This window comes from Suricata suricatta, chromosome 11 (assembly GCF_006229205.1).
Source record: "Suricata suricatta isolate VVHF042 chromosome 11, meerkat_22Aug2017_6uvM2_HiC, whole genome shotgun sequence".
Taxonomy (NCBI): domain Eukaryota; kingdom Metazoa; phylum Chordata; class Mammalia; order Carnivora; family Herpestidae; genus Suricata; species Suricata suricatta.
This window is the reverse complement of record NC_043710.1, coordinates 28,677,740-28,695,944: the sequence shown is the minus strand read 5'-3', so window position 1 is coordinate 28,695,944 and position 18,205 is coordinate 28,677,740. Positions and strand designations below refer to the sequence as shown.

Sequence of the window (18,205 nt, the reverse complement as noted above, 5' to 3'; positions counted from 1 at the left end):
GTTTTATTAAATGGTTTTTAAATGCTCTTTTCTCAAGAAATATCAGTCACTTACTATCAGTAGTCTTGAGTTCCAAATATTAATTTGTTCAATTTTATGGTAAGTATTGAACTGAATTATTTTGTAAAAATAGCTTCAAGAAGAATAAGTAAAAGTAAATATAAAGTATAAAACCAAAACACATTTTTAAACTTTTTTCTAACAAAATGTCAGGCATTTGACATCGTAGCATGAAATGAAAAGTATTGAGCAAATTATAGTTTGTTGAAAGACTTGTAGACTTTTGTAATACTAAGAATGGTTTCTAAGTATTCTAGTTTAGATGTTCTTCATTGCTAGCTGATTTTTTATGTATTATTTCACTGTCACAAACATAATTCTTAGAAACTTGAGGCTTTTGATACCCTTCAAATTTTCCAAAAGTGAGAAAAAATCAGCTGTTTTGTTTTAATACTCTCACAATATGGAAGATTTCCTTTATATTGCCATATACTAACTATACATAAAGCTTTCTACCATCTCTTCTATCTCCTTGCTGTGTTATAAATTTCAAAAACTGGCAAATAAAAGTAAAAGAGGTATCCTACTGGTTAACAAAACTTAATGTGTTTATCTCCCCCTCAACACACACATTTCTTTAGAGAAAACAGGAAAACATTTTAAGAATAGGAATCCAGAATCTTGGTTCACCTTTGTGGGGGGATGACGTTTGCTGTACAGAAAACTGCGACGACAGTCACAGCCTTACGAAGTTCTTGTACGTCCTCCGTGGCCTTCTGCGAACCTCTCTTTCAGCCTGCATCATCACAATGCCAACACATCTCATCCAGGTAAGGGTCTTTCCAAAAGTTCTTTCCCCTAACTAGTGCTACATAGTGAGAGCAATGTATAAACACTGGGAGTCTGAGTCTGATAAATTATCTTCATCTCCCATTGAAGTAAAAGAGATTTCAGAGATGTCAGAGAACAAAATGTCCTTTACTTTAGATTGTTAAATTGTTGTGTGTTTGTGGTTTTAATATATGGTGAGTATATGGTAAGTCTGTCTTTAATAATGTTATTATTTTTTTCTTTGATTTCTTGTAAAAACAGAGTATCGTCATGATGTCAGTTTGATTTTTTACTGATATCTTTTCATTAATCATTAGATTAATCATAAAGATCTATGATCTGGACAAAGATCTTGAAGAACTATTTGTACACCATATTCATAGCAGCATTATTTACAATAGCTAAAATGTGGAACCAATCTGAGTATCCATTACCAGATGAATTAATAAGATGTGGCCTATATTGCAGTGGAATATTATTTATCCTTGAAATGGAAGGAAATTATGGGGTGCCTGGGTGGGTTGGTCAGTTAAGTGGCTGACTTCAGCCCAGGTCATGATCTTGTAGTTCATGGGTTCACGCCCCTTGGTGGCCTCTATACTGACAGCTCAGAGCCTAGAGCCTGCCTCAGATTCTGTCTCCCTCTCTCTCTGCCCTTCCTCCGCTCTTGTTCTGTCTCTCTGTCTCTCAAAAAAATGAATAAAAACATTTTTTAAACTTTTAATGAGAAAAGAAAAGGAAGGAAATTCTGACATATGCTGCAATACTGATGAATCTTGAGGACATTATCCTAAGTGAAATATGTCAGTCACAAAAAGACAAATACTGTGATTCCATTTATATCAAGCACTTTAATTAGTAAAAATCATAGAAACTGAGGTAATGTGGTGGCTATGCTGGGCTGGGGGAAGAGGGAATGGCAAGTTACTTAATAGGTACAAAGTTTCAGTTTTACAAGATGAAAATAGGTTTGAAATGGTTGTTGGTGGTGGCACAGTATTATGAATGTACTCAATAACACTGGATTATATGCTTAAAAGTGGTTAAAAAGGTAAATTTTATGTCATATATATTTTTCCAAGTTCAAAATTTCCAATTAAAAAAGAAAAGAGGCACCTGGGTAGCCCAGTTAAGCCTCCAACCCTTGTTCTCAGCTCCAGTTTTGATCTCACAGTTCATGAGTTCAAGCCCCATGTTGGGCTCTGTGCCGACAGTGTGGAGCTTGCTTAGGATTCTATCTCCCATTCTGTCTGCCCCTCCCCTGCTTGTATGCACTCTCTCTCTCTCAAAATAAACACTAAAATAAAAAATTTTTTAAGAGAAAAGACAAAAGCTGATCTGAATAGGACACGTTCCCTTCTTCCCTTGCTGTTTCTATGTATAAACCTCCTGAAATTACACTCTTCAAGAAAAAAGGTCCATCTCCCCCCATAGAAGAAGGATCTTTGTAAGATTTGCTTCATCAGCTCAAAAAGTCCTTTTCTTAAGAGTGTTCAAGAGGTGGGGGCACCTGGCTGGCTGAGTCAGAGAAGCATGCAACTCTTGATCTCATGGTCATGAGTTCAGACCCCACGCTGGGAACAGATTCATTAAATAAATAAAACTTAATTTTTTTTTTTTTTACAAAAAGTATTCAAGAAGCAAGTTTGGGACAATTTTCATCATTATTGTTATTTTATAGGTAATAGAGAAACTACAATGATATCATATATTTTTCCACAATATTATTAAGTATATTTCTGTAATAACATAATACTAGAAATAATATAACTAAAAAAGTCACCTGCAGTGAATAGAATGTGAAAGTCAAAGTAAACTAAATCACTGAAATTATTTTTTCTAATGTACATACTAAAAACACTTTGATATGAAATGACTTTTGTAGCAGAACAATTTTGAACTTTATTTTCCTTTACTACTCTAGGAAGACTCAATAATAATAATGATAGCAGCCAACAAATACAAAATATCTAAAGTCACGATCTTATAGTTTTTATAAAATTCTTATATAACTACTGGTTGTAATCTCCATTTTGCATATAAGGAAACTGAGAGACAGTGAAATTAAGAAACTAGATCAGTCTTTAATAACTTAGAAATTATGATTTGAACCCAGATATCTGGGTTCCAGCACCACATACTAGAATACATAACACGTTTTTATTCTGAAACTCATTTTCTCAAAGCTAGTAGATCTCATATTTTTTCTCTTGGAGTTAGGAAGGATGCATGACTTATCTGAGCTAGGCCCCTGCCTTTGGATGAGTAAAGTATCATCCCAGTTTTGCAACTTAGGTCTGAATGAAATGACCTGGTCAAGAAAATCACAGAAACTAAAACTATCCTTGGTGAGACTACATGGGTCTATGCAAACTCTACATTTAATTAACTTAACAGAAATAAACACTAACAAATTAAATTAACAGAAATAAAAGATACAATTGAAATTTGGAGTTTGCCAAGGAGATAAAGAAATGCCACTTTAGTTAACATTAATTAAAAGAAATATAAGATATAATTGAAATTTGGAATTTCCAAGGAGATAAAGAAATGCCATTCTAAGAAGTTCTATCTAAACATACTATATAAAGGGTTAAAGCTGAGACATTGTTTAATGCCTATTAAGTTTGTGAAGCATGTCACAATCCTTGAACTTTCCTTCAATCTACAGGAAAAGGATTTTGTATTTGACTCATATTTGCTTTTAAGAAAAAGTCACTATTTTAAGTGACTATTTAAAGTTTTGAAGATCATCTGATGTAGCACCACATTCTTTTCTGAGCAAGTAGAGAAGAGTGTAATTGACAGCATTCCCCCGTACATGATCAGTGACTTGTGCTTTTGAGCTGAGGGTTACCATAGCAACTTCCTGCTGTTAAGTTAGCATTCGTCTTTAATAATTACAAACTTTGAGCAAAAGAAAAATTATATCTTAATCAGAAAAAATTTTTGATGTTTTTACATCAAGATTTCTTTTTTTAGGTAAACGCTAACCTCAACATGGGACTCAAACTCACAACTCTGAGATCATCCCAACTGGTGCCTCTCTCATCAAGATTTCTTAAATCCAAATATTATTCTCTCAACAAACTATGAAGAAAATCTGCACTTCTTATAAATTTTGTTATTGAAGCTTTGTTTTATTAACTCATTCATTCATCCATTTTTTCTATACTGTTTTTGAGTGACTGACAGTGCTATTGTCCACTGTATAATATCAGTGGAAATTTTAAAATGAATGAGAAACACTGGTTCCTTTCAGGCACCTTACTCTGTATTGGGTAGGTAAATATTAAAAACTTGTGTTACAATCCAAAGATGAAATCAAGAAAACATGCATTCATATGCATTCATAATAGCATCTAAAAGAATAAAATACTTAGAAATAATTCTAAGAAGATGTGCAACTTATACTCTGAAAACTATAAAACATTGTTGAATGAAATTTTAAAAGATCTAAATGAATGAAAAAACTTTCAAGGTTCATGGATCAAAATGTTCAGAATTAATATGACCATTGTCTCCAAACTGATCTACAGATCCAGCACAGTCCCTGTCAAAATCCTAGCTGGATTTTTTGGAGAAATCTACAAGCTGATTCTAAAATGGCTATGGAATTTCAGAGGACTTAGAATCGCCAAAATAATCCTAAAGAAAGAATAAACTAGGAAGCTCATATTTCTCAAAACAGTATAGAAGAAATGAATGAATGAACGAGATAATAAAACAAAGCTTCAATAACAAAATGTATAAGAAGTGCAGATAGCCACATGCAAAAGAATGAGGGTGGATCCTTACTCCACAGCATGTACAAAAATTAATGCAGAATAGATAAGAAACCTAAATGTAACAGTCAAAACTGTAAAACTCTTGGGGAAAAAAGCTTAGGGAAAAATCTTCATAATCTTAGATTTGGCAAAGGATTCTTAGATATGACCCCCAAAACACAAACAACAAAAGAAAAACTAGACAAATGGAACTTCATCAAAATTAGAAACTTTTTTTTCCTTAAAGTAGCTTCCAAGTGCAATGTGGGGCTTAAACTCACAATCCTGAGATCAAGAGTCACGTGTTCTGCCAACTAAGCCAGACAAGCACCTCAAAATAAAAAATTTTGTGTTCAAAAGACACCATCAAGAAACTGTTAAAAGCAGCCCACAGAGTAGGTAAAAATATTTCCAACTCATATCCGATTAGACATTTTTATCTATAATATACAAAGAATGCTTACAAATCAATAATAAAAAGACAACTTGATAAAAATGGGAAAGGAATTTGAATACACATTTTGCCGGAGAAGATATACTAATAGCCAATTAGCACATGAAATATGCTCAATATCATTAATCAACAAAAATGCAAATCAAAATTACCCTGAGAAGGTGCCTGGGTGGCTCAGTCGGTTAAGCATCCAACTTCCGCTCAGGTCTTGATCTCGCAGTTTGTGAGTTCGAGCCCCTTGTCAGGCTCTGTGGTGACAGCTCAAAGCCTGGAGCCTGCTTCAGATTCTGTGTGTCCCCCTCTCTTTGCCTTCCATGCTCATGCTCTGTCTCTCAATAATAAATTTTTTTTTTAATTACACTAAGATACCACTTCACATTCTCTAGGATGGGTAAAACAAAAACTCAGGTAACAGTAAGTATTGGCAAGGTAAAGAAATTAGAATCCTTATACCCTGCTGGTAGGAATATAAAAGGGTACAGTTGCTTTGGAAATAGTCTGGCACTTTTCAGTGATTCAACATGGAGTTACAATCTGACCCAGCAATTCCACCCTTTAGTATATACCCAGGAGAAGTGAGACCATGTGTCCACATAAAAACTTAAAAGTTTGTAGCACTATTATTAATAACAGCTAAAAACTGGAAACAGCCTAAATCTCCATTAACTGACACATGGATAAGCAAATGTGGTATATCCATACAATAAAATATTATTTGACTGTATAAAGGAATAAAGTAGTAATACTTACAAGACAGATGAACCTTAAAAGATTATGCTAAGTGAAAGAAGCCATCACAAAAGAACATATACTATGTGATTTCATTAATATGGAAGTCCTGAATAGGGAAATCCGTAGAGACAGAAAGTAGATAGTGGTTACCAAAGGCTTTGGAGTGTTGGGAGACAGGGAGACCTTGAGTATGTGGTGGGGTGATAAGTAAAAATATTGAAAGTTTGTTTTTGTTTGTGTTTTAAGGTGATGAAAATGTTGTAAAATTGCCTTGAGTGATGGTTGCACATATCTATCAATACTAAAAAAACCCTCTGAATTGTATACTTTAAATGGGTGAATTGAATGATATGTGAATTATATCTCAGTAAAGCTGCTAATTTAAGAAAATGTAGGTTACACAATAGTTGGTAAATCTGATAGCAGAGTTTTAAGGATATCGGATCAGAACTTTAGTTCAGTGCTTCTCAAACTCTTTAATCTTAGAACTTCTTTACAATCTTAAAAAAACTATTGATGATCTCAAAAAAACATTATTTGGATTGTATCTATTTATATTTACCATGTTAGAAATTGAAACTAAGAAATTTTTAAATATTTATTTATGAATTCTGTTAAAATAATTATAATGAACTAATCAGTTGATTGTAAAAAATAATGATTTTCCAAGAAAAAATTTAGTAAGAAGAGTAACATTGATTTACATTTTTCCTCAGTAGAAAACAGCAGTTTCTAATATTGGCTTCACCATTCAATCCATTGTGATATATTTTTTTGGTTCAAGTATAAAAAGAAAATCTGACTTCACACAGATACACTGTTGGAAAAGGAAGAAGCATTTTAGTGGCTTTTTTTAATAATTGTGGAGATTCTTCAATATACACTGAAACTCATAAAGTAATAGTTTAATTAGCATTAATTATAATGTGAAATAAAAAACTGTGAATGAACTTTTTCATAATATGCTACACTATAAGGCTTTGGTTTATCTTGCACTTCGAATGGGTCTTGTAAATATTGAAAATATTTACATTCCGTTCCTTGGTCATTTGGAAGGTATTGATTGATTCACGGAGTTATGCAGATCTTCCAAATATTTGCACATTTCATTATACAATATCAAACAATTATATGGGTTAGTATCAGTACCATCTACAGTGTTGTATGTATTACCAGTTTACTTTTATTGCTAAAAGTAAACAGCTTTCCAGATTGAAGCTGTTATGAATAAAGCTGCCATGGACATTAATGTGTAAATTTTTGTACAGATACGTATTATCCTCTTTTGAGGAATCACATCCCTCTAAACCTTTTTATTTTCAATATTTCACATTTTAGTCATTGTAGTACACGTGACCTATATGACATTGTGGTAATTTGCATGTCTTTGAAAACTAATGATGTTGACCACCTTATCATACACTCGGCTATTTTGCCTGTCTTCTTTTGTCTAAGTCTTTTGTCCATTTTTTGGGGGTTAGTTAACTCCTCATTGTTGAATGATAAAATTCCTTAAATATTTCAGGTATTCCTTTGCAATAATTTTCTTCTAATCTACGACTTGCCTTTTCTAACAGTATCTTTTGAAGAGCTGAAGTTTTTAATCTAGATAAAGTTTATCTTATCAAGTTTTTTAATGGTTAGCAATTTCTCTCCCCTACTCCTCCCATTTTACAAGTCTTTGCCCTCCCTAGGGTCTTTTTCCTCTTTTCTTCTAAAAGTTTCATAGTTTTATCCTTTACTAATGGATCAATGTATTCCAATTTGAATTCTTTAAGCACCTTTGGTTTACATTCTGAACTAGTTTTTGACTTACTGGTTAACATTCTAAGTATATGTTAACACACTTTACATTCACTAGTTCTCTTTTCATTAGCATTACTGTTTACCAAGTAGGTTGGTACTCACTGTCCACCTGAAACATGTGATTTTATATCATCTTATGTGTCTATTACTTTGTAGTCTCTGGGAAGTCAGAGCCACATATTTATAGTTTTCTTTTTTTGCCAGGGGAGGTTTGTGAAAGTAATACATCATTAAGGGCAATAAAGCATAAAAATTCCTGGAACAGTAAGTAGGCTTTTTCTAGATGTTCAATAAATGTTAATCAAAGGAATAATAATTTTTACTTAGGAAATGTTTTCTAATACCTGATTGTTGAAACCTATTGAATATTTAATATAAATTTTTATAATTTTAGCATCTTTATTCTAACATACCCAAACCCTCCTGAAAATGGCCAATTTATTACAATGTCATTTAGTTATTTTAATTATATACAGGATATACCAACATATTTCAAGTCTTATGACTGAAAAGTTTGGCATAAGTAAGAATTTATCTTTTATTGTTATAAGAGGATAGTTTCTTTTTCCTGTAAGGGCTTTTTACAGACTGTGCATGAACCTAACTTATTATTGTGAGTTTATAATTACACAAATATCATAGGGAAGCCCCTTTCTCTAATCATCTTAGATATTCTACATATTGTTTGCATTGTTAATGATGTTGTCATTAAAATAAATACTTTACTATTAATTTGGCTAGCTTTCATGAGCTTCTTGATTATCATGATAAGTAAACCTGGAACAGACTTATCAAATACTGGTAAAAATACTGTTACTGTTACTCTTACTACTACTACAACTATGCTATTGCTGTAAGTATTTATTAGGCACAAACCATATGCCAAGCACACTACAAGTATTATGTCCTTCAGTACTCACCACAAGCCTTACTTCTAGTTTTTACAAGGTCACACAGTTAATAAGACACAAGGCAGTAATGTTCTAACTCATGTCTTCCCCTGACTCCAAACTACACCATCCTCACTGTTAGGTTATATAGCCAGCTGCCCTAATCATGACAAAAACTCTGCAAGATTGGCATGATGACAGTTGCAAACAAGATTAAACTGAAATTAACCGATTCTACAAAGTCACATATTTAATAGCATGTTTAAAGCAGTATCAAACTCTGATCTGTTTAAATCTAAAACTTACCCTTTTCTCTCTGTCGCACTACATCTTTATGTATCTTCAATTATTAACTACCTCTGATGGCAGTAAATTCCCATTTGGGAAAGAAGTCCTAGACCAACATTGCTATTCAGTATTTTTAATTTTTTTTCACATTTGTTATTTTTTTGAGAGACATAGAGAGACAGAGCATGAACAGGGGAGGAGCAGAGAGGAAAAGAGACACAGAATCCTAAGCAGGCTCCACGCTATGAGCTAGCTTGTCAGCACAGAGCCTGACACGGAGCTTGAACCCATGAACCGTGAGATATGACCTGAGCCGAATCCGGACGCTCAACTGGCTGAGCCACCCAGGCACCCCTATACAGTAATTTAAAAGAGAAAACTATCATTTTAAAATTGTTGACAAATTAGTACATGTGAAAGATTAAGTAAAAAGTTTCATTGCAGTCAAGGGAGGAAAGAAGGTTGGAAACCTATTTCCTTATGTGTGATTACAAAGCAAACAATTATGAAACAAATACATGCATATATATGATTTTTTTTATTCCAAAGGGACCTATGCAAGAAAAAAGAAAAGAAAATTTTTCAAAAGCTATTTTGGTGGTTATCATCTTTATTATGTAGGAGATTCCAAACCCTTTGTGAATGTTTGTGACTAAAATCCCTCCAGTCTCTGTAAAAGGAAACAGCAGTCATACTATAAAGTCATCCTATCTGTATCATCAACTAAATAATGACTGAGATGATTAAATGGACTAGATATGTAAACATTATGCAATATTTGCATTTTGGTCTTTTACAGATACATTTAAAACATTGTGTAACTGGAAGAGATATCGTTTAAATTTATGTTTTTTAAGGTACCAGTAAAAAGACTATTTTGAAATGTAAATAGAAAAATGGAGGATCAGACTTTGGTGATGAATATAAGGTTAAATAATATGACCAAGAATTAAGACATAGTCCTCAAAATAGAGAATATGTGTTTTAAACTGCTCATCCATCTACAATTTTCACGTTTTCCATAATCTCTTTTCCAGGAACTTTTTTTATAGCATATAGTGGTTTTCTGGCCCTAATATCAGTTGAGGTATTAAAAAAATCATTCTTTTGCTCTATGAATATGACATCTCAACATATATTTGCTTTTATGTCAAAATACTTAAGAAGATATATAAGATTTAAGAGTTTGCTTCAACCCATCATGATATAAATAGGAGGATAAAACTCAAGAACTCTTAAAAAACCAGCAAGGAAAACCACAATGTTTAGGGTAAGGAAAGGAAATAAGAACCAGAAGCAGTATGTTGACAAAGCTAATCAAAGACATATGAATACATAGAACCAGGGGACTGTGAGTTTATAATAAATAATAAATCTTACATAGTACTTTTTATGGGCTAGTTGCAGTCCTTACCTCTTTTTAAATACTAATTCATTTTAGCCTCACAGTAACCCCCGTATGGTTGGTGCTGTTATTGACTCCATTTTATAGATAAGAGAACAAGGGACAAAAAAGTTGAAGTGACTTTCCAAAGGTCACACAGCTAGTGAGTGTCAAGATTTAAACCAAAGCAGTACCCAGAAGTCCCATACTCTTAACCACCATGCCATGCAGTTTACTCAATAGAAGTATTAAAATAAGGTCAAAATTAAGAAACCGACTCTGTACACAAGGTAGCATTTACTGATGAAAGAGCCTGGGCTTTGGGAGAAGGATAGACACAATTAGTCATATAGTTGTAGTCAAGTCTTAACTTTTTCAACCTCACCTTTTTTATCTCAAAAAATGGCGTGAGGAATACCTAAATCAGAAGATTAGCGATAACATGCTGACATGATAGTAATACATAGTAGTCACTCAATATATGTCAGCAATCATTACTTTCACTATAATTACCTACAGAGACTTCCAAAGATGAAAATTGGAACAGAGATCAGGCCACAGAAATAAAGTGTACAAGTTCATCAAAGCAGTAGAAATCCTCAGCTTTGCGTCTCTTTTTATGAAAGACTCTGACGGAGCCTTCTAACGGATCAGACCTGAGATAGACCAGGAGGCATGGAGGAAGTCAGATGGCCATCTAAGTCATAATAACATCACCATGTTGTACCAAGACTCTTTTTAACAGCATATATCAACTTCCTCTCCACTATGACCAGTCCCATTCCTATAGACTCCAAGTCAGGATTTTAGTGGTGATCGAATGTCTAAGCTTATTCATTTATAAGCAAATATTTATTCCTGAGGCACTAGGCGCTCATGAGGATTATAGCAGTGAATAAGACAAACACAATTCCTATCCTTGTGGAGGCTGTTTTAGCAATGTAAAAGGCAGTATGGATGGAGCAGAAAAGTAGTATATGGAAGGTAGTTATGGGCTTGAGCTTGGAATTTGATAGTAAAGTGATTTCTGCAAGAAATAGAAATGTAGTTTCATATCCTTGGAAATAAACATCTATAGGTAACAGAATTGTGATACTTTCATTTGAATATGTTATGTTGAGTGTCACTATATTAAAGGTGTATAAAATCTATATCTCTTAATTTGGTAAAATAGCCAATCAGTGTTCTTACTTTAGTTATTAGCATTCTGTCAGACTTGTACAGTAATGATTAGTTACCCTTTATTATACTTTTGGCATGCTTCCCATGTTTAATTTCATTGTAGAAAAGGAACACATAGTTAAGGAAATTGCAAAGGAGGAGGAAAAGTTAAAATAGGGAAAATAATGACATAGACTCAAAACTGACTTGAATTTATTATTATAATAATAATTCTACTTTTGCAAGTAGAATGAAAAAGAGTTATTTTTAAATTCGCATTTGAAATATTTGTGTTCAGCCTGACAACTTTAAACTAGGAATTTTTTATTTTCTTTAGGTTAAAACTTATTTCCATAACAGCACAGGGAAAAAAATAACAGACATTGAAACAAATACATAAAACCAAATACATAAAAATAAATTCTAATATCTGTTAAGAAAACACTAAAATTATTCCTCAAATATATTATCTTAAAAACATATAGTCCTAAACCATTTTTAATATTACTTATATTGTCTCCTTCTAGAATATAATCTTAGCCTCTGCTCAAAGACATTGCACTAAAAATGTATGTGAAAATGGCCAAGTTAAATACAGACTTTGTTACATGCTAAACTGTGGAGTGAAGTGTCATTAGAAAGAGCAGGACTATGGACGGCTCCCCTATATCTGAGCAGTACCCAGTTCCCAGATCCCTGCTGTGTAGTTGTTCCACTCGCCAAGAAGCCTGTTAAAGAGCCCCCAAGAGCATGTGTACAGCCTTCCATGTTAATAGTTAATTGGTGAGGATGGCAAGATGAGAGGACAGCCGAACATGTGGTCTCTCAGACTCAAGCCGTAGACAGACCTTTAGTTATAATAACAGCAGCTGCTCACGTTCTCACAACTCAACGGTTCAAAACTGTTGTTGAATGGAGGTTGCTGCAGATTGGGGGGGAAGGGGGGCTACATCTAAGAAGAATAACTAAGACCCTACCTTGAAACTCTTACTATGGATTATTTAAGTATGAGAATATTACTTCAACTTTTTAAAACTTAAGTACAAACTTCTGTATTCAAGCTGTTCTATTTCAGATACATAGAACGCTGCTGCTTTTTTCCTACTTACTGTTAGAAACGGAAATGTTGGTGTGCCACTCGAAACTTTTTAATGAGATTTTTTTGCAAAGTGACACCTTTGAAGCAGTTAGAGTAGGATGCTGTTTGATTTCCCTCCTAGCAGGATATGAAACTGTTCATTTTTTTTTGTTTTATCAATAGAAACTAGCTTCCTATAGTGAAATCTGTCATCCACCTCCAAATTATAGGACATTTTGTGCTTTTTATTTTCAATTCCTAGTGACCATTGTGTGCTTGAAGAAAATGATGATCTATAACATTTATTCTTTTTTAAATAAAAATTTAGTTTTGTGCCTTATTATGATCTCTTGGTAAGGTGAAAGGAAAGTAAGTTTCCATTACCTTATGCATCTTATTTACACAATCGATGACAGATTGTTGGTGATTTGTTTTTAGTCATCAAAAGCACTTTTACTGGAAACCATCAGGACGTAAGTATGGAAGAACTTAGAATTGTGATTCAAATGGGAGGTGCGAGTGTTTCCCTGTGGCTTTCTCACAACTTTCAGGAAGAAAATGTACTTTTTATTACTGCTACCTTACCCAAACTGTTGTAATCTACTTTTTAAAAAAAATTTTAAATATAAACAACAACCTAATAAATCTCTCCTTAACTATCATAATGCAGGGATGAAAACTTCTTTGACATTACTCATGGTAAAATAGTAAATAACATTTTCTCATTCTAGAATACTTCTCAATATTGCCAGCATTTTGAATGTATCTGCTTATAGAACATTAGTTCATAAACTATTCAAACTTTCTTTTATTCAGAACAGATTTCAGAGTTGAAAGTGGCCCAGATCATAATATTTTGATTGCTCATCATTGGCATTTGCTCCATTAATACTCAGTTTTTATCCTATAACCAGTGTTTTCCAACAATTTGATCTCATGGACTCTCCCCGCTACCTATCTCTTTTAAGAATACCATCACCACTGTTTGTTTATACCAAGGAAAATTCATTTTCTGAAGAAAAACAGGAAGAAAATGCCTTGTTACAGCATCTCTTGAAAATTGAAAAAAGGTTTTTACTTAGTGTGTTATATTAATTGATCTATTTTCAAATTAATATTTTACAACATAAAATATTAAAGCTTTGAACACACTGAAATGAATGACTGTTTCAAAGTAGAGAAATTCAGAACAAGCCTTTTCACATCCATAAACTTTTGTGTTCATGCTGAGTATCTTAGCAGCTACACTCTAAGTCAAGTAATGGACTGCTTAGAACTAATCACTAATATGGGATTATGAAATTTGGACTCCAGTGGCCTTGTGAATTTCTCTCAGTGTGAAATCTTTTATTCTTAAAACAAGAACTAAAAATAATTGCATGGTGAAGGAACAACAGACTTTTTTGAGTTTACAACTATAAAACTCTGGAAAATATTTTTACTGTAATCGTTGATAAGAGCATCATTATAGGAAAGCATAACATCACCTCTTTTGCATACTTAATCTGTTTTAAGTGCTCTTTTTAAAGGCACTTTATTAAGGAGAAAATTTAAAGGTGAAAATAGAGATTAGGTTTAATCTCTTGATCATAACTATCAATTACTAAAGGATAAAGTCAGATATTCTGGCTGTCAATTTTTCATGAGTTCATTTTTCTAGATCTTCTCAACTACTATGCGGTAGACTGTAAGTAATTAACATGTTTAAAAATATAAAAAGAAGCGATTATAAAAAGTCACCTGAATCACACTAAACCTATTTTACTTTTATGCCATATGTGTTAAATTGTAGTCTTTGAAAACTTAGTAACTTCATTTGAGTCTGATGCACTGTAAACAGAATCTTTTATTTTTTATGATAAATAATAGAGAAATAGATGTTTCAACTTTGTTACTGTAGGCTGCTTATAAAAATCTATAAATTCTTATAGCTCCAGTTTTTTTTCTTCTGTTTTACATTGCATGTTCTGGTATCTGATTCATTTTTTAAATAAAATCTTAGCTTGTATGCATTATACATATATATTTAATTTACTTTCTTGGTCACGCATGTTTGAAACTTTTTACACAAAGAAACTCCAAATTATCTGTAACTTTCTGTCTAGATAGAGCATTAGTAGCAAAATATATACCATTTATCTTAAAATAAAAATGCATATTAAATGAAAGCTGGATATTTTAAGTGGTCAATAAGATAAATGAGCATTTTTAAGGAAAAAAATTGCCACCTAGAAACCTTTTATTATATTAATTTAACCAAAGCATATTCAACAGCCATAAAAAGAAAAATAATTTTAGTTTAAAAAATGTTTTTTGTTGTCCTAAAATAACTTTGTGATATTACACTTCATATGGTGATTCATGCTGTACTTCCTTGTGGTGATGGTGTTTGTTAAAGTACTATTTAGAGCCAAAATTTTTAAATATATCAGTGATAGAAATAGTGGAACGTCTCATCACAGTATGGAGATTGAGTCATCTGTTTGGGCATATGGAATCTTTGGCCGTGGACTGCAGTCTTTATAATGCCCAGTGTCCAGGCATGGACACAACTGTTCTGGGAACAGACGCAAAGAGGGACCTCTGTCTTCAGTCCACCTGAATGTGGGAGAGGAAGAAAGGAGAAAGGATCTTTAACGTTAATTATTTTTATTATAAATTATCTTTGGCTTGATCACTTTTTATGTACAAAAAATAAATACAGCTATATGTAATTTGCAATTATTTTATAAATACTAAGTTCTTAATCTTTGGTATTACAAGCTGTCTGAAAAATACCTGTGAGAAAATGTAAGTTTTGAATCATTTGTATTTATATACTTGATGCTTGATACTTAATACTTACCCTTAAAGAAAGATTACTGTCTTCAAAAAAAAAGACGACACTTATTTCTTAATATTGAGATGAAATATGCTTGTAACTAATTATAATTTAAAGCTCTTTAAATACCAGATCATATATTATATCCTAATATTATATATTAGTCCTTTACTATTAATTACATTATCGTTACTATATAAAGAATTTCTGCTTCTTTAATAATGTTTTCGCACCCTATGTAGTTAATCTTTAATGTTGAGGAGGACAAGGGGAGAGATTAAATTAGCCTTGTAACCTCTTTCTCTTCCAGGCTGATGATGGAAAATAAAAGCTCTTAGCCACAAAATGTAACACTTAGAATTAATATTTAATTAGACTAGCAAATTGTACACTGTGGCTGAAAGCTTCCAAAGAGTTGTTAGTGCCACAATTGACCTACAGGTTTAATAATAACTCACTTCTAGAAGCAAGTGCCAGTTCAGCATAGTAGAGCCACTGTAAGAAAGTCCTGAGAGATTAAAATCAGCAAACCAAATGGCAGGCAGGGATTCCTGGGATGGAGCCTTCTGGAAAGCTGGGAGCTGGAATAGCTTTTAAGCCAGGATTCAGATGAGAACAGTGGGTGAAAAAGCTGATCCCTCCTGTTCTGGGAGCTTCTGGTTGTAGGCCAAAATCTTAGAACAGATTTTTACTAAATGTTTTTGCTGCAGCTATTAACTTACATTGAAAATCAAATATTGAATAATTTTTCTGTAAAATTTAACAGATTTTTTGTGTAAACATTAGTTCTTAATTTCTTACATATTAGTACATAATATCTGTAAACTCAGATCATTAGATTATCAGATAGGTTTGGCGCTGTACATCTATGCTGTTTTGCTGTGACATGCTGTTTCCTTGTTCCCTGTATAGTTGATTTATATGGTTCATTTCTATATTATTTCATTACGGGGCATTATGCAGAGCCTGAGAAAGAGATTGTGAAGTCTCTTCCCAAGAAATGCTTTTCCTCAAGAAGGTACATACATCAACAAATATAAATCAAAGGCATTCTTAATTTTTAAAAGGCCTTATATTATAAAAAGCAATGCTACATTTGCTTAATCTTATGATGCAATTAAATTACAAGATAAATAATTGGACCTCCTGGTGAAACATTGGATCCTTATATCTCTGGGAAATTAATCTGGTGAAAAATAGGAGACCATGAATTTGAAAATGTGCAAATATAGAACAGCCAACTAAAGAAGGAACACCTTACATAATTTATTGGTTTTATCTTAAATAATTAAAGAAAAGTTAAGTCACTAGTTAAAAATTCAAGCAAATGAGAACCTTGCCAGCAGAGGGAGTAGTCCTGTCTGCCGTCAGGTTCCCATCATTTTCCCACCTGCCTCAGCTTTTTTCCCAGCCAGTCTCCCATCTGGACCTGGCTCTGTCAGCCTGTTCCTGATGACAGGCTATAATTTTGTACTCAATATGGGATTATTCTAAGATGATTTTAAACTTTAGTATCTTTAACCTACCACTGCATCACAAACATCAACTGGATGCTCCTTTTGATATTTGGATATTAGCAACTGTTTTTCCAGGCAAGCTATGAGCTTTTGGACATCTGTGAATTACATCTTAAGGGTTTCAAGTATAAAGTAGTAAGCAACAAATCTTTGACTTGAGAAGCAACCCATTAAACATTTTTAAGCAACAAATAAAAATTTCTATATAAATTATTTCTATAATATGAAATTAGGTGGTATATAGTTTTATATTATTTTTCATATAGAAAAAAACTAAAATTAATTTTGAATATTATACTGTTGTTCAATTTGGGCTATTCATTATAATATTTTGTTTACCTCATTTACAAGTTTCAGAATATGTAAGTTTTTTTAATGTTTTTTAGAATTACCTATTGAAAAAGAAAACTGATGTAAATAAATGTTCTGCAAAGCATATACTATTTGAGGCCAGTGTAAATGTAAATAATATTTCTGAAAATAACATCATGTTTTCTTAAAAAAAAAATTTCATGCCAAACTTAGAATACTAAATATTCAATCAGATGAAAATCACAAAAAGGTGTGGCTCCATTGCTTAATCCTAGTAAAAGTGACAATTTAGCAATTTATTTTGCCCTTCAGGTTAAATATATTTGCCATTAGCTCCTTTGTGAATAAGGTTTTAAAGCATTAGAAAAAGGAACCAAAATATGTTTGTTTTATGATTTACCATATCAGTATATGATGCTACCATGAGAGTGTTATAGCTAGAATTTTTTAAATTTACCCAAGTTCCACTGTATTTTAAAATTCACTGTGTGAGATTAAATAAAAGTTCAGTAGTAAATCTGGAAAGAATTAATCTAATGCCTTCATTAAGGTATTATTACAATTATAAATATTTATTAGTATAATTATATTTGGTAAAATTATATTATGTCTTAAACTCAAAAAATTATGAACAGAATGATTTTTCCCATTATAAAATATTTTTAACAAGATAAAATTTTAGTCTACAGAACTAAGTGACAACTCTGGGGAAGATAGGGGAAGGTTTGTAAAAAGTTACAGTGTAAACAATTTTATTATTTCATAGTCTCAATTTCTACAGAAGATAGAAGTTAATAAACATAGAAAAACAAATAACTCATTAAATATCTATACATTTATCCTTTTATCCACATTTTAAAAATTATATCACAAAGAAATGTCATAAGTTCTAGTATGGTTGTGTTTGTATGCATATCATTTTTCATAAAAATGTTGTTATAACTTGAATTGTTGAGTAATATACTTGCTTTTCTTGGGATTCTCCTCCCCCCGCACCCCCCCCCGCAACACACACGCACATTATGTCACATAATACATTCAATCATAAAGTAACTTAAATATTTCTTTCACTTTTCAATATTAACTTACTAGTTCTTTTGCACTGTTGTAATCCCAGATCTGATGTGTGTGCTCTACTCAGATGGGGGCTCTGCCCTCTGTATT

The 18,205-nt window shown here is 32.4% G+C and overlaps 1 protein-coding gene across 2 annotated transcripts in view; it reads left to right on the top strand.

The window, feature by feature from the left end:
- The window catches only part of ELP4 (elongator acetyltransferase complex subunit 4), a 238,494-nt gene that overhangs the window by 90,112 nt on the left and 130,177 nt on the right, over positions 1-18,205 (top strand). For both annotated transcript variants that reach the window (XM_029914792.1, XM_029914791.1), the window contains exon 7: positions 642-830. In XM_029914792.1, coding sequence (XP_029770652.1) covers positions 642-830 — 189 coding nt within the window. The remainder of the gene's footprint in view (positions 1-641; positions 831-18,205) is intronic.